The sequence below is a fragment of the Astatotilapia calliptera genome, chromosome 12, assembly GCF_964374335.1.
Source record: "Astatotilapia calliptera chromosome 12, fAstCal68.1, whole genome shotgun sequence".
NCBI classification, from domain to species: domain Eukaryota; kingdom Metazoa; phylum Chordata; class Actinopteri; order Cichliformes; family Cichlidae; genus Astatotilapia; species Astatotilapia calliptera.
The window spans coordinates 22641529-22665582 of record NC_137433.1 but is presented as its reverse complement, the minus strand read 5'-3'; the positions used below and the strand labels follow the sequence as shown (position 1 = coordinate 22665582).

General features: G+C 39.7%; 2 protein-coding genes across 7 annotated transcripts in view; both read right to left on the bottom strand.

The window, feature by feature from the left end:
* vps13a (vacuolar protein sorting 13 homolog A) overlaps nucleotides 1-14885 on the bottom strand; it is a 46169-nt gene extending 31284 nt beyond the window's left edge. For 4 of the 6 annotated variants that reach the window (XM_080309213.1, XM_080309215.1, XM_080309214.1 and 1 more), the window contains exons 1-33: nucleotides 14695-14885; nucleotides 13880-13923; nucleotides 13739-13781; nucleotides 13543-13638; nucleotides 13163-13264; nucleotides 11836-11945; nucleotides 11574-11633; nucleotides 11426-11485; nucleotides 11031-11111; nucleotides 10681-10726; nucleotides 10146-10273; nucleotides 9853-9959; nucleotides 9522-9693; nucleotides 8795-8857; nucleotides 6320-6664; nucleotides 6028-6170; nucleotides 5671-5872; nucleotides 5464-5578; nucleotides 4961-5097; nucleotides 4733-4865; nucleotides 4231-4348; nucleotides 3744-3888; nucleotides 3299-3407; nucleotides 3024-3199; nucleotides 2614-2770; nucleotides 2398-2477; nucleotides 2233-2292; nucleotides 1822-2020; nucleotides 1504-1620; nucleotides 1228-1331; nucleotides 868-1035; nucleotides 353-660; nucleotides 91-238 (exon numbers count right to left, since the gene is read on the bottom strand). In XM_080309213.1, the coding sequence (XP_080165339.1) occupies nucleotides 91-238; nucleotides 353-660; nucleotides 868-1035; nucleotides 1228-1331; nucleotides 1504-1620; nucleotides 1822-2020; nucleotides 2233-2292; nucleotides 2398-2477; nucleotides 2614-2770; nucleotides 3024-3199; nucleotides 3299-3407; nucleotides 3744-3888; nucleotides 4231-4348; nucleotides 4733-4865; nucleotides 4961-5097; nucleotides 5464-5578; nucleotides 5671-5872; nucleotides 6028-6170; nucleotides 6320-6664; nucleotides 8795-8857; nucleotides 9522-9693; nucleotides 9853-9959; nucleotides 10146-10273; nucleotides 10681-10726; nucleotides 11031-11111; nucleotides 11426-11485; nucleotides 11574-11633; nucleotides 11836-11945; nucleotides 13163-13264; nucleotides 13543-13638; nucleotides 13739-13781; nucleotides 13880-13923; nucleotides 14695-14794 (4176 nt within the window). In that variant the 5' untranslated portion in view covers nucleotides 14795-14885. The remainder of the gene's footprint in view (nucleotides 1-90; nucleotides 239-352; nucleotides 661-867; nucleotides 1036-1227; nucleotides 1332-1503; nucleotides 1621-1821; nucleotides 2021-2232; nucleotides 2293-2397; nucleotides 2478-2613; nucleotides 2771-3023; nucleotides 3200-3298; nucleotides 3408-3743; nucleotides 3889-4230; nucleotides 4349-4732; nucleotides 4866-4960; nucleotides 5098-5463; nucleotides 5579-5670; nucleotides 5873-6027; nucleotides 6171-6319; nucleotides 6665-8794; nucleotides 8858-9521; nucleotides 9694-9852; nucleotides 9960-10145; nucleotides 10274-10680; nucleotides 10727-11030; nucleotides 11112-11425; nucleotides 11486-11573; nucleotides 11634-11835; nucleotides 11946-13162; nucleotides 13265-13542; nucleotides 13639-13738; nucleotides 13782-13879; nucleotides 13924-14694) is intronic. The other 2 variants (XM_026187373.2, XM_026187376.2) reach the window with 1 other exon arrangement.
* Nucleotides 14886-20961: 6076 nt separating this feature from the next.
* Nucleotides 20962-22490, bottom strand: LOC113034224 (C2 calcium-dependent domain-containing protein 4C). Its single transcript, XM_026188623.2, has 2 exons — nucleotides 22381-22490; nucleotides 20962-22262 (listed from the first exon to the last, which is right to left on the bottom strand). The coding sequence occupies exon 2, from the start codon at nucleotides 22211-22213 to the stop codon at nucleotides 20984-20986; it is 1230 nt and encodes a 409-aa protein (XP_026044408.1). The 5' UTR covers nucleotides 22214-22262; nucleotides 22381-22490; the 3' UTR covers nucleotides 20962-20983.
* Between the last annotated feature and the right edge of the window lie 1564 nt (nucleotides 22491-24054).

Genomic DNA, 24054 nt, shown 5'->3' with positions numbered 1-24054 from the left:
TAATTCTCAATATAAGCCTCTACACAATCGTGGGATTAAAAATCAAAAAACAAACAAACAGGTAAGATATATGAATATATATATACTTACACTCATGGGCTTTAGATGGACCCCAATATCTATGTCAGGTATTTCGTGGTACCAGCTGGAAGATAGATTTCTACGGATTTCCAAGTCTAGGCTCACTGGCTTCAGCAGTTGGATCTCTTCTTCAAAACGTTCATTTTTAAATTTGGCTCTGAAAGGAACAAAAACATAGATTTACAAAGGTCTGTCGGAATACTGCAAATTCTAATCAATCACAAACACAAGCATGCATATTTTTTAAATAATACCTCCCACAGAAACTGACCTGAACATCTTAAGGTCAGTCAGTCTCACAGTCATTATATCCACAACAGGTGGGATGCTGGCATCTGATTTACAGGGTTGCTTGGCAAAACGATTTTTGATAGAAAGCAGACCAAGGTCAGCTACAATGCCATTTGATGAAGAGGAGGACTGGGGGAGGAAGATGATGGGTGCATTGAAGTGGACATCAAGAGCGATCCGAGTGGTCCGTTCAGCCAGTTCTTTCACGCCTGATGCTGCTTTTTCTGCAGCCTGAACTGTTACCTCAGTTAGTGCCTCTTTAGCCTCCTGGAAGTTATTGACAAACTCCTGTAAGGAGATGGGGTGGGGAAAAATAATTAATTAATAAGATCAAGTTGGAATGCAGAAATATACAGAGGTAACGTAAATAATTATATTTATAATTATAATTTTATTATTACCTTATCTAATAAATTAAAACACCACTTCAGTTTTACATGTGATAAAAATTGATAAGAGCAACAGATTAATTCTGCCCAGAAACGTGATTCTTACCAGTATAGATGAGAGAAACTTGTTGAGGAAGATGACCTGAATGCAGCCCACACTTAGTGTAACAGTAGTGTCAACGTTAGACATGTCCAGATAGGCATCTCCTTCAGTCGCATCTGTATAGTTTACCATGTGGAAGTGAAACACTTCCTTATCTGCTATGGACACAGCCTAGAAAAAACAGAGTGGCACAGAAAAAGTTGTTATTCAGATTTGCCTGTGCCACATGATCAGCAAGTGACACAAAACAAAAACATAACAAATGAAGACCAGAAACATCAATGCGGGAAACAATGACCATTTCTTTTGTGGTTTTTTTTTTAAGTACAATGGTAAACATTCATAAGCACTAGCAGTCGGTACCTTTTTGTAAAAAGCTTCTTTGTTACAGTCCAGAATCACAATGTTCTTCAATTTGGCCGAAACCTCCATCCCCTTCTTCCTCATCAGGACCTCGGAAACCAGACCTAGACAATTACGAAAGCCCCAAGTTGTACAATGAATTGAAGATTTGACTAGAAAAAGTTCATTAGAAAACTCTATATACAGCAGAGTATAGCAGAAATAATAAACAATTAATAAATCCTATTGAAAGCACTGCCAGAGTACCTAGTACACAGAAAACTCTTTCTTTCATACCTTCAATACTGATCTCTGAGATCCTGGCCTTCTGTCCTCGAATGAAAACTTTAAGGCAGCGGAGATCAGTTTTGATATGCAGATTAACCACATCTGCAAATTTTGACCTTTTTGAAGCTGGGGGAAAAAGGTGAAGGACAAGAAATAAAGACATTACCTGTGAACAGCTGCAAAAAAAGTAAATGTATTTCCAGTGTAACATTTAACCTTTGATACTGCTCTGAAAATCTGTTTCATTAACTGTGAAATATCTGCTCTAGTAGTACAATGTTCTCATAAATGGTGAGACAATAACAGCGTGCAGATAATATCAGTTACGTTTTTTCTTGGTTACAGCAGTTTCCTCCTTTTTCTCTTCCTCCTTCTCTGCTTCAGCATCGTCTTCCTCAGGGATAGTGGGAAGCTCCTCCTGCTGTCCTTCCTTCTTATTAGATTCAGGAAGGAGCTTACTGAGGAAGTTCATGGTATTGAGGAGAGCCTCCGTATGGAGGTGAACATCCAGTGATGAAAAGGTCACCTGATGAAGAAAATTAACCTTTTTGTCTGAAATGATATTTTGATTCTTCTACCCATTATTAATAATTACTGTAGAAGAAACACTGCTGTTAACTGTGGCCTATTTCATCATCTCTCAGCATGCCCTAAATAACATCATGCTATAAATAACAAAATGGGAACATTAAGTAAATAAAATAAATATTATTGCTAGGTTATTAACATTTCCCTCACCTTGATGAGCTGCTCAGTGTTATTATATTGAGACTTGAAGTCGGGACCATTCTTGTCAGCCTAGAAAAATTCATCCAATCTTTAAAATTAAGGTGATTTTCCACAGTTTTAAAATATTTATAGAAAATATTCTGAAATGTTTTCACGTAACGTATCCCATATTACTTTGATATACTCCAGAGTGAGCAGGTCGACTTCTTTGTTGTCCAGTGTAGTGATCAGCTGTACTTGCTTGTCTTCAGAATCTGTGCAAGGAAAAAACAAAACATGCCTAATAAAAAATTAAGCAAAGACTGCCCTGATGATTTGCACATTTTTATTAGGATAACTGTAATCATCAAATGTTTAACAAAAATTAAGGCGTTGCTGGTATCTACTGACCCATGTATTCAGGACACTTGAGGCAGATCTCTCGCAAGTAGGTATTAGACGTCATGTCAAAGGTGCGCAGCTTCAGCTCAGTGCCCAGACCCTCTATATCTAAGTGGAGCACCGTAACCTCCATACTTCCAGACAAACGACAGAGCTGAACAGAAAACTGGACAAAGAAGACAGAGAGACGATGGAAAAATGGGAAAGATGATGATAAAGGTGGTCACAAAAATAAAAGGAGGTGGAGAAATTTAACTGAGGAATGCTAAAGAGAAAAGGCAGAGTTTGAATTTTCTTTTTCTTTTTATCTCACACAGAAATAACTAAAATGACTGATAACAAGGTTAAATAAAAATAATTCTTACAGAATTTAATAACTATGTTTAATTGTGCAGAAAGGGAAAAAAATATTTTTGTACCTCACTGATCTCAAATGTCATAAAGAAGTCAGTCATGTTCTTTTGTGCGTCTTCCTTGATGAGACTTTTTCTTTTGCTTGCATCGACATAGCGCAGCGGCATGGGATTGTCTGGAAAAAATGGTTTCTCCCCGATGGGAGAGCTGGGCGCATCATAGAACAGATCCTCCTCTGACCCTGGGATATAATTAAAAAATAAACACAATCTGTGGTAGGAATACACACAGGATTTTTAAAGATATTTAGCAGTAGGACCAAAACAAAACTGTGTCTTACCTAATGAGGTGATGCTGATGGTCTCACATGACTCAAAAATGAGAGAAGAGCGTTGATCAAAGTTCAGAGGTTTTCTGGGAGTGAGATGAGGGGTGAAAGACTGCCTAGGCTAAAAAAAAAAAGAAAATAAATAAAAACAGTTGTATTAACAGTGTTAGTAATAAAATCTATCTTTACTTTTACTAGTCAGGCAATTCCACCTCAATATTCAACTATTTGTATATTCATTCAATGCAAAACCCTCAAGCCTTCAAATTTGAGATGTTTTTCTTTTGTTTGCTTGTTTTGCTTTTTTTTTTTTTTTTAAATTGGGGAAAAAATGAACCATCTCAGCTGAGGCTTCGTTCTCATTCATAGCAGCGATCATCATAATTCAGTTCACCCAACTGTTGCCAAATTTTAGTGAAATCCAGAGAGGACCATCTCCATAACCCTCTGATCTTACCTTTGGAGTTGATGATGGAGCATTGCCACGTGTAGCAGGTTTGCTTTCAGGCAGCGGGATACTGTCCACCAGCTCCAGAACACTTCGAAGTTTTACATCAGAAATACGAAGAGACAACAGAGGAAGCTCTCCAGACATCTTATATCTATAAAACACATACACAAAGATGCAAACAAAACTTACAACCTGGAACTTAAGCTTACGTAATACTCTTAGCTCTGGTCCTTACAAGATAAATATTTTAAGTTGTGTATCTGAACCCGCACTATATTTATGAATATTTACTAGTGTTAGAATCCGTCTTCAATACTGCACTTTTTTTTCCTGTCTTTTCTCTTTTCTTTTTTTTACAGTGAAACTTTTCAGGGGGGAGGGGGGGAAAGAAAAGTATTAATTTCTCCAAAGAAAAGGGTTAAGAGTAAGTTCAGATTTTCGTACAAAGATTTCATTTAACCATCAGTTGACTGTCAACCAGAAACATACTTACTTTGGCATGCGGGAGTCTTTGTTGATCATTGCCCTGCTAAAAACCACCTTTAGATCCACTGGCTCTAGGATGTGGAGGGGTGACTGTTTTTGTTTGCGGGCCTTTTTCCAGTTACCATCTATCACATAAAGATAAAGTTTTATTATTATTTATTTTTACTGAGTCCAAACAGAGGCAGAGTAAAAACAAGAAATATGTCTGTTGGATCAATGTGTAAGTTTAGCAATATCCCTTCCAGGACACAATACCTGAAATCAATGGAATATTTTTTTGCTAAGACATAGTAAAGCCATTAGAGCTACAAGTGCCAATCACTTTCATAAAGACATTTCCTCAATGCTGTCTGTATGACTTTTTTTGCTGTGTAAAACCTATCAATACAAACAAAGCCTAAGCTTAGTGATTTTTAAACAGTAGTTAGAATAAAAACAACACCTCATCAATCAACATTATGTGTATCAGTCAAAAATGTGTTACAACTGTGTTGTGTATGTGTGTGTACCTGGTTTGCTATAAAGAAACTGTAGGCTTTCAAGTTGTACATCAAAGCTATCGTAAGCTCTGGACATGATGTCCTCAATGTTGCTGGAACTCACACACAGCTGAGGTAGATGTTTCCTGCTTTGACTGGACATCTGTAAAACCACAGAAACATGAAGGCATATATTGGTAAGTTACCTTGGATTTCCAGCCTGCTGTCAATCTTTATTCACATTTGACACTTCCCCACCTTGAAATGACCAAGATCCAACAGCAAGATGTTCTGAGTGCCATTGTAAAAACCGGTCTGTGGAATGATCACGTAGGAGGCCATCAAGTTCACCTTCAGGTCGAGAACCTTCTGTGTTTCAATCACATACAGTAAACCTGAAATATAAAATGTTAATAGGTTATCAATAGTAGTTTTGTCTCCAAAGGTGGGTGAATCTTATTGTTGTGGGATTCATAAAATTAACTAAATGTGTGGTTTTGTTTAATGAACCCTGAGATTCTATTAATTTAAGTAATGTTTAAATGGCAAATTCACCTAAAAGTTCTAATAAGGAGAAAACTTCAATAATGAAAAAAAAAAACCTTGAAAAATCTTCCAAAGCCCTCAGGAAACAATCACTTTCAAGAACATAAACAGGAAGACTAAACAAGGAATGTAAACATTCGCCCATCAAAGACGTCCTTAGAGATCCTAGAAGATTAATCATGATAGCAGATATCTGCAGTTTATCTTAAACTCACCAGTGGCTGTGCGGTCTCTAAACTGCTCCAGTTTCATCAGGGTTGCATTCGTGAGCTCATCCAGCTGCATGTCATCAGGAGGCCTGAAGAACGCTGATATGCTGTTCACAGTTATCTACACAGACACACAGAGTCAAATATGTATATATGTACTGCTTTTGAGGGTTTTTATTTTTGCTGCTCATTCACACTCAGTGAACCACTCACAGCATCATAGATGATTTCCAAGGGTTGTGATTCTACGTGAAGCCGCTGGTTAGCGCTCTCGTCCAGGGGGTTGGTCTCAAACAGGATACAAAGCAGTGGGGTCCCTGCTCCTATGGCTGCCTTCCTTGATGAAAGGAGAATTGGTGGAGGTTGCTTATTGGTGAGGCCAGTGACCTCAAACAAAGTAAGCTTGGCTGTGATTCTGGGAAGAAAAGAAAAAAACAAAACAAACAACACACACACACACACACACACACACACACACACACACAAGCTAGTGTTATCAAGTATCTACCCTTGTGGAGAAAAAAGACCAGCTACAAAGTTGTTATTTTGTTTTAGAAGGCTGGAACAAACTTGATGGCTTGTGCTCCAGGTCTCTGTGTGAGTGTGGAGTACAGCTCTCCCACAGTCAGCCTGATGATCTCGTTTTTGTCCTTGTCATCATTAATTGACACGGACAGTTTCTCCATGTGGAAGTTGACCTTCATGTTCTCAAACTTAAAGATATGACACAAAGAGTATAAAGATAAAGTAACAGAATACTTGTTTTTTTTTACAATTGTAATATTTGCTTCTGTGCGACAGATAACCAAGTGGAAGTGTATTATTAGTAATTGAGGGGGTGTCGTGGGGGAAAGTGACTCACATCCTTTGGCAGGTTGGGATTAGCAGCAGTCTCGCTGTATCCAATGGCAGTGTAGAGTTTGGCTTTCTCAGCAGGGGTTAACAGCTCATCAAACCCTGACACAGAGATGGTAAGAAGAATAAATGGAACGGACATAGGAGGAGTAAAAAAGCTAATATTACAGGCTGTTACTACAAAGACATTCCACATGTACATGTCTATCTGTAACCTACCTCCAGTCTTAACTTCTTTTCTTTCTGTATCAGGCTGTGCCCCCCAGTTCCACATCCAGCTGATCCAACCCTGAGACTCTTCTTCCTCCATCTTCATCCCAGGACGGTAAATACGCAGGCCTGCTTTACTTGCCTAAAGAAGGAGACGAAACAAAATGTCAAATGCTTCCCCCTTTTCACTTTTCTGAGGAAAGATGGCAAGGAAAAAAACCTGACCAGCCCACAAATGATCTGTTAGCATCATTTATCCCTCAGATGGAGGCCCAACCCATTTTCTAAAAAAGATTATTAAGGTAGTCGGTCCTGACATTTTAACTATTTTTAATAGTAGTCTCAGTTCTGGAGTAGTACCAACTGGATACAAGCACGCTGTAGTGCAGCCAATAAACCGAACCTTGATTCTTCTGTTCTTGCTAATTTTAGACCTGTTTCCAAGCTTCCGTTTCTGTCAAAAATTCTAGAAAGGATTGTATTTGAGCAGCTCCAAACCTTTCTAAATAGTCATAATATTTTTGAGAAGTTCCAGTCAGGCTTCAAAACCCACCACAGCACAGAAACTGCCCTCCTAAAAATACTTAATGATATTTTATTAATCACTGACTCAGGAGACCCAGCTGTGCTCCTGCTCTTAGACTTAACTGCAGCCTTTGATACTGTTGACCACAGCATTCTGCTCTCCCGTTTGGAGCAATGTGGTATCAAAGGTATCCCCTTGGAATGGTTTAGGTCGTACCTCTCCGAGAGGACTTTTTCCGTGAGCCTTGATGATTTTATTTCTTCCCCAGCTCCTTTTACTTGTGGTGTCCCGCAGGGTTCCGTATTAGGCCCAATTCTTTTTTCAATCTATATTTTGCCCCTAGGCCTGATCTTTAGGAAGCATAACATCTGCTTTCACTCTTATGCCGACGACACCCAGATTAATCTTCGGTTTAATAGAAACACCTCCACGCCCATGGAATCGCTAGTCAAATGTCTTGACGAAATTAAAACCTGAATGGCCTCAAATTTTCTTACCTTCAATGAGGATAAAACTGAGGTAATTATTTTTGGACCAAGCTGTAATTTCAATGCGCCAGATTTGGACTTATGTAACCTAACATGTGCTGTTAAAACGCATGTAAAAAACCTGGGGGTTTTCTTGGATAACAAACTTACATTTGAGAAACAAATTAATTCAGTTGTCCAGCGGTCCTTTTTTAAATTAAGGCTCCTATCCAAAGTGAGATCTTTTTTATCTTTTAAAAACTTGGAACGAGCAATTCATGCGTTTGTTTTATCTCAACTGGATTACTGCAATTCACTATATGTGGGTGTCAGTCAGTCCAGCTTGGCTCAGCTCCAACTTGTACAGAATGCTGCAACTCGCCTTTTGACTCGTGTGAAGAAACACCAACATATTACTCCGGTGCTTGCTTCCCTTCATTGGCTTCCAGTGCGTTTTAGAATTAAATTCAAAATCTTACTTTTGACTTATAAAGTGCTAAATGGCCAGGCACCGGACTATTTGTCTGACCTTTTGCAACTTTATACGCCCTCTAGAGCCCTTCGATCAAGTGATCATCTACTCCTTACCTTACATAAGTCTAGGATGGTTCAGAGGAGATCGGGCATTTGCGGTTGTGGCACCAAAAATGTGGAATGATCTACCTCTCCACATTAGAAAGGCCCCAACTGTTACTCTTTTTAAATCGCATCTTAAAACACATTTTTTTACTCTGGCTTTCGAAACTATGAGAGTTGCCAATTCTTTTATCCTAATTTTCTTTTAATTTTCTTACCTGTTGTTGTTGTTAATGTCATTGTTTAATTGTTATTTTGTACAGCACTTTGATCAACTCCCTGTTGTTATTAAATGTGCTTTATAAATAAATAAATGAAATGAAATATAAGAGAAATTGTGCAGAATATGTAAATTTACAGTTAACGGCACAGTGCTGCACCTTCTGGAACCATGGCAGCCTAATCCTCAACCCCCTACATTCCTTTGCTTACTGTATAATTATCGATTATGTGCCTAATTTGGCCTTTTGGCTTGCTGGAACAAACATACGCCAGCACCAAGTTGCTGAGAGGCACTGTACTGTGCATAGTTCCAATGAATCTCAAATTGTTGTCCTTTTTTATGGATTTGTGCAACAACTTGAGATCACAAGACAAAGCGCAAAATGTGATCCAGCCATTACAGTTTGATCAATTCATAAATCAGACACAAGGTGTCTAAGCTTATTGAAGTTCTCTCAGTTATGTGATACAAAAAGCTTACCTCCACTTCAGCCTGCTGTCTGGCCAAAGTGATGTTAAAAACATCCAAAGTCTTCTCGGGCTTCTAAGAATAAACACAAAAGAAATCGATTAGAGCTTTCACTAGATTCTATAATTACTACAGTTCTATTTTTGGGGAAATATGATACTAATAAAAATAGAGAAGAACTTGAGAACACATTTAATTTCAGATGTTAAATTCAATTATTTTCAAGTCTATCTCAAAAACTCAGCATCAAGCTCTAATGCACTTCAATCAGTCCCTGTAGGCTTGAATACTAGATATCTTTGTGAGCAATTATGGCTAGAAATATGACAGACATCACTTTAGAAAGCTACTGAGAAGTAATACTATTGTAATCAATTACTTCCATATTATATTAGCTTTACTTTTGACATAGGCCTTCAATTATGATCACTACAGTCAAGTAAAGCAACTTTCGCAAGCATTTGTCTTATAACAGTGACAACAGGTATGAAATGTATATTAAAACAGAATTACTGGTAATATTAGTATATCAAATTAAACTCAAAACTTTCACCTGTCTAAACTGTTTATATGCAGCAGGGAAATATAAAAAATTATAATAATTATAATAATTCAAATGTTTTAGTCTTAAGACAATAATGTGAAAACATAGACTAGAAAGGCAAACAGTCCCATAGTCTCTCTGTTTATTTCCTTTTTCCCTTTTCCCTCTCCCCTGTTCAGTTTAGTTCCACCCCACCTCTAAGTCTTTGAGAACCTCATCGCTGGGTTTCTTGCTGGTGATCTTTGTCTTGTAGAGCTCTCTGTAGCTTTTTACCATCTGCCGGTGTCGGCGAATGTGTTGCCATGACCACATGTGGAGACCTGGCTTCACATCTATCTCCAAGACGCCTGTGATCACATACTTCCACCTGGAAATCAGGGAATCAATGTAACAATTTGTAATACTAAGTGGACCGAATGTAATGTGGTAAATGACATGTACATATGGGATCCAGTTTTTGAAAAAAGATTACAGAAACACAGGACAGAGGAAATGATGTGATAAATATGTGACAGTGTCTTCTGACCATGTTTTGGCGTTCTTGTGAACATGGACCTCGGGTCTGTACTTCCTGTATGGCAGATTACGTGACATCATATCCACTGAGCACAGCAGCTCCAAGATGCTAATGTACTGGAATAACAGGAAGTCAGCAATTACATCATCACAAAGTACTCTAGTGCAGTTATTATCTGACATTGTTTATGTAGTTTATCCTTAACAACCCTCTTTAGCTCTCTCTTTCTTATAATATTCTATTTTAATGAAACTTTAACACATACAAGTTTAAACATCTCTATCACACACACACACACACACCTGGGCTTTGTTGAGTTCAATTGCCACCTCTCTGAGATTGACCATCAGGTCCACTTTAGGGGAGGAGAAATCCACATCTGACCTGGGATTCATCCGCAGTTTTGCATCAGCTGAAATGGGGCGAAAAACTGTGGAACAGCAAAAGGAATTAAGATGATTTAAGAATTGCAAATGTGAGCATTAAGATGGATTCACTACCTTTTGTGCTGCACATTGCAAATTTGCATCTATCTATAAAGAACTTAAAAAACTTTACCAATGTTGTCAGTTCAAAAATATGTAAGCTGTTGCCTTAAAGTGAAACTGAAAACAAAATCTGTTGAGATGTGCTGAAAATCTGGTCTCGTGACTCAGTGGTGGTGAATCAAACTCTGTGAATCACCCGGGGGGGGGGGGGGGGGGGGGGGGGGGGGTTGGTGCTGCAGTGGCATTGCATATCATCACAAATCATTTCTTCATCACTTTCTGTCTGCAAAATTTTTCATAGACGTTATGTAATGTGCTTTGAACTTAGTTCCACAAGAATGACACTCACTGAAGTCGTGAGAGGAGTGGACGTCCATGCTGCTCTGGAGATGTTGCTGTAAGAACGCAGAGGAAGTGAAGATTTATTTACATACTGTTTTTTTGCTTTGCTAATTTCTTGGCCTCCTAACATATTTGATTTCTTTTTTGTTTTGATTTAACTATAATGTATGGAAGAAACCCACTACTATATCATGTGTATGACATAGTGCTAAATGAAACACCTTTACATAACTCCTGTGTAACCGAAGATCTGTGCCCTGTGTGATCACAACATAACACTAGCATTGTGTCTTCCAGGAAAATAGGAGATGGCTAATTCCAAGTACATATTAATACGTTAATAATACAGTGACTCACCAGGGCCCGATCTGAAGTGTGACTGGAGAAAAGTACTGAGTTAACATTCCAGTAGGCAAACAGGTTATCTAGTTGTACCAGCTGAGAAAACAAGAAAGATAAAGCAATTAGTGATGAAGCTGTTTGCGATTACAAGAAAAAAAGCTGACAGTGTTTGACAAGGACTTCTTAAAGTTTTGCTTATGCTCCAAAATTATGAGGAAATAACACTGCTGAAAGAAAAATCAATGAAGTTTTCCAAGAGTTAGTCTTTAACTTCAGAAAACTACTTTAAAGCCAAAAACAAATGCTATTAAACGTGTATGTGGTATTTTTTATTAAAAACACCTACCTACCTTCCATACCACCTGTACAGTGGTGGTAAACAAGGTCGATAACATGGTTGGATTTCTTACCTTGAAGAAAAACTTGGACTTCTCATCTAAAAGACTGGGTCTCCACTTCGCGTCAGCTGTCTGTACGGTCAAACAAGCAGTGAGGTTCATTAAAAGCTTAATATCTAAATGTAAAATAGCATATAATTTGACAGGAAAGACACATCACCTGAAGGCTGAGGTTTTTCAGTGACACTCCAAATGACAAAGGGCAGTTTGGATTTGTTACCTGTCATTAACAAAAAAAAGGAGGAAAATAAAGAGCTAAGCCTTATGGTGTGGTTAAGACAAAAAATAAAATAAAATCAGTTCTTCTATTGTAAAGTGCTCTAGAAACAGTGTTTAGTTCATTTAAAGTGGAAACATGTATAAACTTGAAGGACCATAGATAAAATTGTACATTATTATGGTAACTCAGCTTGAATACTCACATGATCTTCATAGCGCACGTGGATGTTAGAGATCTTGACTTGCAGGTTTTTAATGACCTGAGTGACAAGCTTTTCCGTAAAAGTGTCCTGTTTCTCAAGCTTGGGATTCTCTGTAAAATGCAAACGATTTAGGTTTTGAGGCTCCAGCAGGTCCCAAAAATTCCTGAAGATTTTCTCGAAAGGACCTTCGATACACATTCACTGTGTATTTCTGTATAATTGGAATGACATTCAGCTGGCCTTAGCTCTCATGACTGCCTGATGAACTTTACAGATAACTAAATTTTACTTTCAATATTTTAATGATTATTTCTGACCTTTCCTTTTTTAGCATGTACGCAAATATTAGCTTACATAAGAATGTCAGTGAATCACATTGCTGTTAATAAAGCTGCATCTCAAAACGTTTTAAAAAAGAAAAAAAAAATAGTACACATTTTTATTTAAATTTAGAAATACAATACAAACCTACACTGTATTTTCACCTACATGCTGTAAATGGCAAATTTACAGCAGAAATTAAGATACAACACTTTTCACCTTGAAAGAGGACATAGTGCTATAAAAAGAATAGCTTGTAGATAGGCAGATACTTGTGGTGAGGAGTTTACACACTCATCATAGGCATGGAATGAATGCCATTTCTTTTTAAACTCATCAAATATGTATGTTGTACAAATCTGGAAAAATACCAGTTCAAAGACATAATTAAGAGCCCAAATATACCCTGATATTCATGTCCAAGATGAGTGGTCAATTATTAAGTCAATTATCAAGGATAGATTTTTTCTAGCTAATGGCAAATGTATATTGTTGAAATGACAAAACCAGGCTGTCCCAAAATACAGCAACACAGCAGTCTACCACTACAAGGAAAGACAACTGCTGAAGTGGTGTGATACTCAAGTGCTAAACCACACATAACAGAAAAAGGGTGAAAAACGCTGGCTGCACAGGAACTCGCAGCCATACAAACCATGACCATATGACATTAAATCTGTGTGTGTGACTATACGACATATTTTATAAATTTTGATATTGCTTGTTTGTCTATGCAAAGTCAACACCAAATGTTCTACTGCCCACTGGCTCACGCACTGGAGCGCATGACTTATGTTTACACAGCCAGAGAGCAGCAGATGAGAGCCAACAGGAAATATCAACATTTGGAGTTTTTTCTCTAAGAACCTGTTGACCATGACAAAGGCTGTTTTCATACAAAACCTACAGGAAACACTGCCATACAAACAGATACACACTGAGGAGCTTTTCTATAGTAACGTGTTTACAAAAAACCTTAAAAAATAAAATAAAGATGCACCCTGACCTTGCTCAGCAGCCTTCAGCTTTGTCTGCTCTATCCGCTGTAGTTCCCTCTGGCGAGCCTCCTGAAACTGCTTCTCCTCCTTTTCTGCATCATACTTTATGCCTGAAAGAAATAGCACCAGAAAAAATGTGCATCTTTCTGTATTATTATATTTGATAAATACTTTTACTTTAATAGAATTAAATTATTTTAATGTATTTTTGAATCTTTAAAACATATTAACACAAGTGGCTTACTCAGCTTACCAAAGGTGTCCAACAATATTCAGCTACTGTGTGTCTACTAAATGTGGTTTTTCATTCATTTTATACACTGCAATGCCTACTGTGAATACTTGGATCAAATTTGTTTATTTTGATGCACATATTAAATCATCTTACTTGCTGTGGGAACTATAAGCAGGTAGACACCATCCAACGTGGCCTCCACGGATTGTGTGTATAGGTTCTTCCATGGTATCTTCAGTTGGAGACGCCCTAATCACAAAAACACCCAAGTAAGAAAAGGTTCTTCTGTACAAAGGTACTAAACTAAACAATTATGGTCAGTATGAGCCAGAGTAAGAGTAAGTCTTACCTATATGACCAGCCTTCACTTTAAAAGGAATATCAAGTTGGCTCTGCAACAAAGCACAATGAATAATAAATAAACACATATCTGTGAATGCCAGGATGTAATAACTAATGCTGTTTACTCACACACTTAACTGCAACTTACCAAGGCATTTTCCTTTATTTCAAGATTATTAAGCACAGCATCACCTAGAGGGCCAGGAAAACGTTGTTACTATGGTAACAGCATTATGGCTTACCATTTGGGTAAAGTGTAGCTCATATAGAAACTCAATCTAATTAAAGAGGTTTCAGGACTTTTGACTTAATGCAACTCGCACCATAGAGCTCCAATAATTCAAATCAATCGTAACACATTATTCATAGACATACTACTCATGTAAAACAGTCTATGAAAGACAACTCGTTTTTATACATTTGTTGATTAGAGAAGCTGGTATTAAGATAAAGTTTGGTAAAACAAAGTACTTAATGGTTTGACTTAGTTACTAGTTTTAAAAATTGATCCAGGTTCAGCGGCTAAAGCCAATTTTCAAATACTCATATTTGTGTACAGTGCCAAAGATTTCTTGGAACGAGTGGGTACTTAGTATGAAGCACAGTACCGAGTCATAACCTGGCTGTGTAAAAGGGTGTGACCTCGAAATGCATGATTCCCAGACGCTCGTATGCATGCAGTGCTCAAACAGACTTGCGGGAGCAAATAAGATAATAAAAAAAAAAGATGACTGGAACAGTCGGAAATAACGCTGTGTTTCAATATATCTCGATGTCAACATTTGACTGCACTGTCTCGTTCACGGTGAACAGTTTAAACTGGTTTGGGGACGCGTAAAGTGACACTAACAGCTTCCTCAGCTGTTAGTGTCATACGCCTGGTGGCTAGCGTACGTTAGCATTTAGCTAGCTAGCTTAGAGAGCGAGCTAACCAAGTAAAATGACAAACACAAGTTCAGTTACCTCCCCATATGCCGAGCTTTAGCTGCGAGCTGTCAAGGTTGACAACGTAGTCCCCTAAAAATCGGTTGAGGACATCTACAACCACGCTTTCGAAGACCATTGTGGCGTTTCTCTCATCTGCCTATCACCATGTTTACATCCCGACGAGGACTCGTTCAGGTTCAGCGTCAGATTAGGACGTCTTCCGGGGGTGGGCGGTGCTTGACGTCACCTGTAAAAGCTACTTCAGGAAACAGTACTAAGAAATGTCAAAGCCGTTATTTAATGGGATAATAATAAACTACACCCATACTTGGGAAATTGGCTATGAGTAGCGTAGTCACTGCCCTGAGCTGCACAGCACAGTTGTCTTACACCTAGAAGGTCCTGGAGTCTGAATCCAACCCTTGCTGGGGCCTTTCCATGGGATGCTTAGAGGTTTTTTCCAGGTATTTAGGCTTCCTTACACAATTCAAAGACATACACGGGATGAGGTTAATGCGTGTGCCTGAAATGGTTCTAATAAGTGTAAATGTGAGTGTAAATGGTTGTCTGTCTGTGTTAGCCTTGAAACAAAGTAGCAACCTGTGTAGGGTTTACCACTTGCAACCCTGATTTGGATAAGCGCAAGACAGTGGATGAATGGAAGGATGGATTACATCACACCCATTACATCTTCTTGCCTACGTTCTGCTACACAGACAGACTCCTCTACAAGAACAAAGCACCTAGCTCTAAAATTAACCTGTTAACCTGACCTAGGCACATCAGAGGATCATCCCAGCACACCAGAATAATTACATATAATGTCATTATTTTGATAATTGAAAAGTTTAAATGTGTCCAAACTCCTCTGTGCTTATACAACTATAATACCATTACCTTAGTTGTGTAGTCATGATAGTAGTGTGTTTAAAAGCATTAAAATCCACCGAAACATATATGCTAGATTTTAAGAAAGAGTGTCAGTGTGATATTTTGAAACGCTATGTCATAAGCCTGAAATTCCCTGGCTTCCTCAAAATGGTTCACTTATCTCACAGTCTCGCTGACTCCAACATGCAACAAAGTCTAATGCTGTTTCATGTAGGTGTTGTTGAGCTTTTGGATAAAACTGATATCACTCCAAATGAAGGCTTGCAATAACATTTAGTTGCTATTATATGAGCTCAGGCAACTGCTGCTTCAGTCTTTATGGCTGTTTTTGAAATTATGGATCATGAGTTTCACAGTATTAACTTGTATTGAGTAATTTCAATAGATATTGACAAACAACCTTTATTTGTCACATACACAATCATACAGAGTACAACATGTAGTGAAATGCTTGTGTCCGCGCTGCAGACAGGCTGCAGACGTGCCACTCCAGGGCTTGGTTTTAGCATGGGGGATCTAGCCATACTACTCATGTTACTGGATACAAGAACTTGCGACTCCCACTGCAAAGGTGTGTAGTCTTACCACTACACTATCCAGCTCCCACACATATTGTTATGGTTTTGAGTGGTTCTGGACTTTATGATGTACTCTTGAGTATCAGAGGTGTATTATATTCGGGTTCTATATGTAAATCTTTGTTTACGGTATTTCCTAGTGCTTCTGAGTTTTATTGTCTATGTTTCTTAGATTTTAGTCTTTCTTTAGATTCTGCTAGCCCACTAGATTCTGTGATACATATACGTTCCCCCAGTCGTGTCCTCGTATCTGTCAACTCTGTCTGTGCTCTGTCTCTGTCTGGTCTCCCCATTTAGTTGTGTCAAGTTATTCTTGTCTCCCCTGGTCAGTCATGTTTCTGTGTCTGTTTAGCCTTTTGTCTGTATCAAGCTCACATGTCCGTGTCTCTGCCTCAGCGTTATGTTTCCTGTTCTGAATGGTAAATGGTAAATAGCCTGTATTTATATTGCGCTTTACTAGTCCTTAAGGACCCCAAAGCGCTTTACATATCCAGTCATCCACCCATTCACACACTGGTGATGGCAAGCTACATTGTAGCCATAGCCACCCTGGGGCGCACTGACAGAGGCGAGGCTGGCGCCACCGGGCCCTCTGACCACCACCAGTAGGCAACGGGTGAAGTGTCTTGCCCAAGGACACAACGACCGAGACTGTCCAAGCCGGGGCTCGAACCGGCAACCTTCCGATTACAAGGCGAACTCCCAACTCTTGAGCCACGATCGCCATGATGCCCACGATGTCTCTCATCTTGTGTGCATTATGTTGAGTTTTGCTTCCTGCTGTCTCAGTCAGTTTCTGTTTGGCTCTGTTCCCCATGTGTCTCCGCTGTGTCTCGTTACCTCATTATTTAATATCTACATTTTCCCATCTTGCTGTGTGCTCTCTTGTTATGTGTTTCCTTGTAGCCAGACTTTCCTAGTTCCTTTAGTTTTATATTTTGTATCATTCACGCTCGTAAGATTATAGAAGTAAATCTGACTTTTTAAGTTAAGTTTCCACGTTTCTAAGTTCTTTTTTTAAGGTCAAGGGTCATATTTTTTTGGCTTTACGAATGTGAAATTGTAATAAATGAATAAAAGAAATCACTTTTGGAATCAAATTGAATCACTTAACTGATTTATTCAGGTAATTTAATTGTGTCAGCAGAAGAAACATTAGTACGAGGAAGACTGGGACTGAGACTGGTTTTATGTGGTCTGATTTGTATCCTCTAAGATTTCTAACTGCTGAGTTCAAAGTTCTGGGCACAAGTCATATTTACAAACCTCTACAGTTCAGACTTCATCACTCAGTACAGTGTTTAATATAAATGGCATAACAGGGCCGTACAATAGAGTAGCATGACAGAGATAAACAGAAGAGAGCGTATTTGGATATGGTTCAGCAGAGAAACAGAAGAGTTGACAGTTTTATGCTGAACATTACCAAACAGCTGCCTATTTGTACATCTTAAACAGCAACATTAACATTCAGTGCAGGCACATATTGTGACCATCTGATGAAAGTACAGTAAGTGTGCTCTAAACTCAAAGCTCTGCTGAGAGAAATATCTGCTTAACAGCTAAATGCCTTACTATGCTCAAGAGCTCATTGCTAACTAACATATTTGCTCACTGGTTGTCTCCCTTTTCAACATTTTCCTTTTTACACATTTTAATAGGTTTTTGGGGTTTTTTGGGGGTTTTTTGCCTGTCCCGTTTGGATCTTTAGCCATCAGAATTGTTGTCTGAAGGCCAAGAAAGATGCCAAGTGGATTTACTTTACCAAGTGGATCATCATGGCCTTGCCATATTGGTCCATTTGATTGACCTTTATTATAATTATGTATTTATTTTATTTTCAATTTTTAAAGATGGGACAGACATGACTGGGGAATAGGACAGGGAGAAAGAATGAAAGAAAGAGAGGGAGCGAAAGAAAAATAGAGGGGAGAAGAGATGGTGAGAAAGGGGGGAAGAAAAAACAAACAAACAAAACACCTGGATCACCTGTATGGAGATAAAAAAAAAACAGAAGATAAAACAAACAACAAAGAGCAACATAATAAAACCAACACCATCACAATAAACTAGCTAACAGTAGATAAATTCAAATTCAAATTTTATTTGTCACGTACACAGTCATACACAGTACGATATGTAGTGAAATGCTTGGACAACTGCTCGTGACCTAAAGAAAACAAAAAAGGAAAAGGCTATGAATAAGATAGGAAATAAATATGAAAAATTAAAAAGGGTAAATTTAACTAAGAAGGAATAAAATATAAATTAAGGTTAAAAATGAAATAACTGTACAACACAAATTAGAATGAAGGGTAAATTTAACTGGGAAGGAATAAGATAAAATATATAAATTAAAGTTGAAAATAAAATAACTGTACAACAAAATAGACAATATAGAACTATATAAGAATGTATGAAGAAATCTAAATATAAATAAATATATACACAATAACAGCAGCTGTACAAGTATTAACCGGAAATTAAGAATATAGTGACCAGTGTTGTGCAAAAAAACAATGTGTGCAAAAACAATGTCCAGAATGTCCAGTGTGTGTAAGAACTGTATGTGTGGGTCAGTACTGTGTGGTGGTGTGATTGAGAGACCGTATCGCCTGCGGGAAGAAGCTCCTCCTCAGTCTCTCTGTGTTGGTCTTCAGGGAGCGGAATCGCTTTCCTGACCTCAACAGAGAGAACAGTCTGTTGTTGGGATGGCTGAGGTCCTTCACGATCTTCCTGGCCTTGGTCCAGCACCGCCTGCTGTAGATTGAGTGCAGGTCAGGGAGCTCGGTGCGGATGGTGCGCTCAGCTGACCGCACAACCCTCTGTAGAGCTCGTCTGTCCTGCATGGTGCTGTTCCCGAACCAGGTTAAGATGTTTCCCGTCAGGATGCTCTCTATGGTGCACGAGTAAAAGTTCCTGAGCACCTTGGAGGGCAGTTGGAAGTCTCTCAAGCGTCTGAGGTGGTAGAGACGCTGTCGGGCCTTTTTCACCACGGTGTTGATGTGACAGGACCATGACAGGTCCTGCGTGATGTGAACTCCGAGGTATTTGAAGCTGTCCACTCTCTCCACTGGGCACTCGTTGATGACGGGGGTCTGGTAGTTCCTCTCCTGCTTAGTGCTGAAGTCCACTATCAGCTCCTTTGTCTTACTGACGTTTAGAAGGAGGTTGTTCCTCTGGCACCAGTTCTCCAGATTCCTAATCTCCTTCAGGTAGGCCGTCTCGTTGTTATCAGAGATCAGGCCCACCACGACGGTGTCGTCAGCAAACTTGATGATGGTGGTGGAGCTGGTAGTGGCCACACAGTCATATGTGTACAAAGAGTACAGCAGGGGGCTCAGAACACACCCCTGGGGGGCGCCAGTGCTGAGAGTGGTGGAGGCTGAGACATGTCCGCCCATCCTTACTGCCTGTGGTCTGCCAGTTAGGAAGTTGGAGATCCACTGACACATAGATGAGCTGAGTCCCAGATGCTCCAGCTTGGTGGTGAGTGTGGAGGGAATTATGGTATTAAATGCAGAGCTGTAGTCTATGAAGAGCATTTTAACATAATTCCCCCTTCTAGTGTCCAAGTGAGTGAGTGATGTGTGGAGGAGATGAGAGATGGCATCGTCTGTGGAACGATTTGGACGGTAAGCAAACTGTAGTGGGTCCAGTGTGTCTGGTAGTGAAGAAATGATGAAGTCTCTGACCAGGCGTTCAAAGCACTTCATCACTACTGAGGTGAGGGCTACAGGGCGATAGTCATTGAGAGAAGCAGGGTGGGGTTTCTTCGGGACAGGAACAATGATGGACTCTTTGAAGCATGTGGGGATCACCGACTGAGATAGAGAGATGTTGAATATCTCAGTGAACACAGGAGCTAGCTGGTATGCGCAGTCTCTTAGGATACGACCTGGGATGCCGTCTGGTCCTGCTGCTTTCCTGGTGTTCACTCTTTTGAAGGCTCTCCTTACTTCATGCTCGGAGATGACGAGCACGTTTCCGGTGCTGGCAGTAGCTTCCTGTCTGCAGCCGTTAGGCTGCAGCTAACACTAGCATTGTTGGAGTCCTTAGCTGCAGCCTCGAAGCGAGCATAGAAAGTGTTCAGCTCGTCTGCCAGAGTCACGGCCATGTTCGTCATACCGGTTGTTGGTGCTTTATAGTCCGTTATTGTCCTTAGTCCCCGCCACAGGCTCCTAGAGTCACTCTGTTGGAGTTGTGACTCTAGTTTCCTCCCGTAGCGCTGCTTCGCCTCTTTCACCGCCCTCCGCACGTTATATGACACGGCTTTGTACGGGTCCATGTCCCCCGTTGTGAGTCCCGTGTTGTAGGCAGCGGTGCGGGATCTCAGAGCGTCGCGGATGGTTTTATCCACCCACGGCTTCTGGTTGGGAAACGTTGTGATAGACAGTAGATACTAAATATTACATGTTACTGTTTTTTTTGTTTTTGTTTTTTAATTTCACCTGTTGAGAATTAAAAAAGAAAACAAGCAGAAGAAAACGAGAGCAATAGAATAAACAACATCACGATGATATATGGGAATATAACAGTAAATACTAAATATTAAACATTATTGCACTGCACGTTGGATCGACAGCGCACAGTGTGCTTTGAGGTAGGAGCCAAAAAGGGTGTCGTTTGTGTGTGTGTGAGCACCCGTGTGTACACCTGTGAGCATGAACGCGCTTGTTTTTAAAAGGTTCCTTCATGTAATGATCTGCTAGAGGACGTCCTCCAGGGCATGAAGCAGGTATGGAGGAGATCAACATTTTAATAGTTTTAAGACATCATAATTTTATCACATGTAATATACAACACATGCAGTTTTCATACTGTGATACAAAAAACTATTTTTCTGCCTGTTTATTTCAAATAAGCAGCTGAGACAGAGGTTTGGTGATCACTCCCATCACTTTCCCCCTTCTCAGAGTTCCAGCTGCAGCTTTATGCACTACTTTCAACCTAAGCTGCATTTCCATTAGATCTTTCTGACTCAGCTCTGTGAAGTAGAAATCTTCATTGAAAACTGGACTCCGGCAGTTCCTGATGGTGGCACTCTCCTGCTGTTGCAGCTTCCCGGGAGTCAGACACAGACTCACTGCACAGTTCAGTGTCTGTCGGTCAGTATCACTCCACAGGCCTTCCACAGACACCACACGTACTCGGACTGTGGATAAGGATGACGACGACCTGTCGGAGAATTTGGTGTGCTCAGCGGAAAGGCGCACTCTGCCATGGCCCTGCAATGGGAGGACATGCTCCCGCTGAAGTCTTTCCTGGCACTGCAGAGCATCCATCGGGAGGAGGGCTGGTGGAGTTAGGTTGGCTGAGTTTTCCTCTAAGCTTGATGGGCTGCTGAGTGAGGCTGTTAAATCCCCTCTCTTCCACTTCCTCCTGCCCGTCTTACTGTCAATTAATGAAGGGCAAGATACTGTACCTTTAAGGCGGCCACTGCTTGATGAGACATAAAGGGAGGATTTGACACAATAAGGTGAACTGAGGGGAGAGGAGTCACTGGAAGAAGGTGTCTCGCTTTCTGTCTCAGACATACTCTTGCATAAAAACACCGGAAGGAATCCAGATAAAGTTTTCTTGGGAAGATTAGTCTCTTTTGCCAGTCTTGGTGCTGCAGTAGGCATATTTCTATCAAGCAGGTAAACAGGGCGTTTTGAGTGGAACAAAGACTCTTTCCTCCGAGTGTTGGGGCTCTCATAAATTCCACCCAGGCCGTAGCTCTCTGCAGAGAATGGCAAAGGCTTCTTTGTAGCTTTCCAGGCCATTGATGTGTCACCATTTTTTGTCTTCACATCCTTTGTCTTTACATGCGTATCTGAAATCTGCCTACTCTTAGGAATCTGGTTCTGACCGAATACAAACAGTGGCTTTTCCTCAGCTTCTAGCAGTGGGCTTTGCCTGCGAAGCCGTGGAGGCAGACAGAACTCTGGGATCATGTCTGGGGTTAGGACATTGTTGTGCAGATTCCTTGAGAGGCTAGCCTTTGAAGGGAAAAGTGTATCCTCCTCATTCTTTCCAATGTAACGACTCAACTCCTGAGGAAGGCTCTCCATGCTCTCCCTGATCTTCTCAAGGACCCACATGGCTGTTTAATGTTGATTTAAGGATTTGAATGTAGTTCCCTTTCCCCACCTTTGGTGACAAGAGTAAAGTATTATTTAATCCAATATAGAAATCTTGGAACAGAATAGCACACTTTTCAGAAATAAAACAGTTTTGCCAAATGGTGAAATAATTTTTTTCTTCTTACCTTTGGGGTTGTGATGTGTCTTTGTCCAGAGAGAGACCTGCCTGTGTGTGTGACACATGTGTCAGTGAGGTTTTAAAGGTAAGGGTGAGGCTCTGTCTGACTGATCTGACGCCTCCGCCTGGATTAAGCAACATTTCCTAAGCAGACATACACAAGAGTACACGTAACAAACACAGAGTGATGAGTGTTTCTGGGTGGGTGGCAAATCAGAGTGATGTGTTTAGTTGTGCTGGAATGGTGCGATGTCAGCTTGGCATCGAGTTGAGACAAATTACATCATTACTCTAATGTCCATGTTTTAAACAATAAAAGAAGAATGGTTACAGTCAACAAAGACACACCCTGCTCTAAATTACACATGAACCTACAAGCAAACATGTGAAGTGCAAATTTAAAATATACAGAAAATGCTCCTGCCCTGTCTTTGTGGTTTTAAATCGATCCAGATTTGCTACAAATTTTAATGGATTCTTAATTTGCTCATGCTCCACTTGTCCACTCGTGGATTAAGTTTTGTAAAGGTCAGCTTGGAAGTCTTTTTGTGATTTTCCAAAAAAACAAAAAAACAAAAATCCAAACCAGCCCACTGACAGAATGCTGAGACCACGTATCTCTGCCTCTGCCTCAAATGGATGACATTAAATACATCCGATAACTGCATGTAAACATGTAAGACATCTTGAACACTCGGAATATTGATTAAAAGATGTCCCAAAACATAATGTATTAGTCATAAAGTGCTGAAGAGAATGATGTTCATGTGATTAAAACACATGATTGATCACTGAAACGTGCTATTTTGATCATAATGACGTAAGCATAATCGACTTTTCACAGAGAGCTGCCCTCTTGTTCAAAGCAGTTCAAAGACAGGAGCCACCACCTCAAAGGTCCTCTGACCTTTAAACAGCTGGTAATGCAGACACACAACTGACCTAAAGTCTAGACAGGCTTCAGTCTCTATGTGTTGTCATGAAGGTGAAACTTAACTATATAAATATGGATGATGATACCATTGTGTTCCGATCTGAATTTTAATGCTACATGCCAAATCAGCTCAAGATGAATTCATTCCTCATTTGATTCTATTCAGACATTTCCAGGATTTAAATGACCTGCTTCCTACATTTTTAGTATCACATTCTTACACAATGAAACCAAAAACCAGATTTTCATTGACTAACACACTTTGTCTTGTCCATGTGCTTTTGTCACTTTCTGCCCGATGGTTAACATCGAGATTGTAATTAAATTTTTCTCCCGTTCCAGATAACAAGCACCAGATTTCCATTACCAAGCATTAATCTAGATTATATTGTTTCCTGGCTCGTAATTCTGCCCGGAGACAAGACAGTAACACGAGTCATGAGGAACGTGGTGAGTTTCAACTCTGAAATAGCACATTGGAGATCTAAATTTGAACAATCAGCAGCATTCTCCATAAAGTCTACTCATCTATGGGACAAACCTCCAACTAAACTCAGATTAATTACAGGTATTAAATCTTTCACAGTAAAAGCAACTATGAGCTCAATTATGCAAATTTCATAATTGTGCAGACATCCTTTTTTTTTCTTTCTTTCTTTCTTTCCCTTTTTTTTTTTTGCATTTTTTTTTACCTTTTAGGCCATGACTGTCTCTTTAGCACCCACTAAACTGTATATATATTTATTT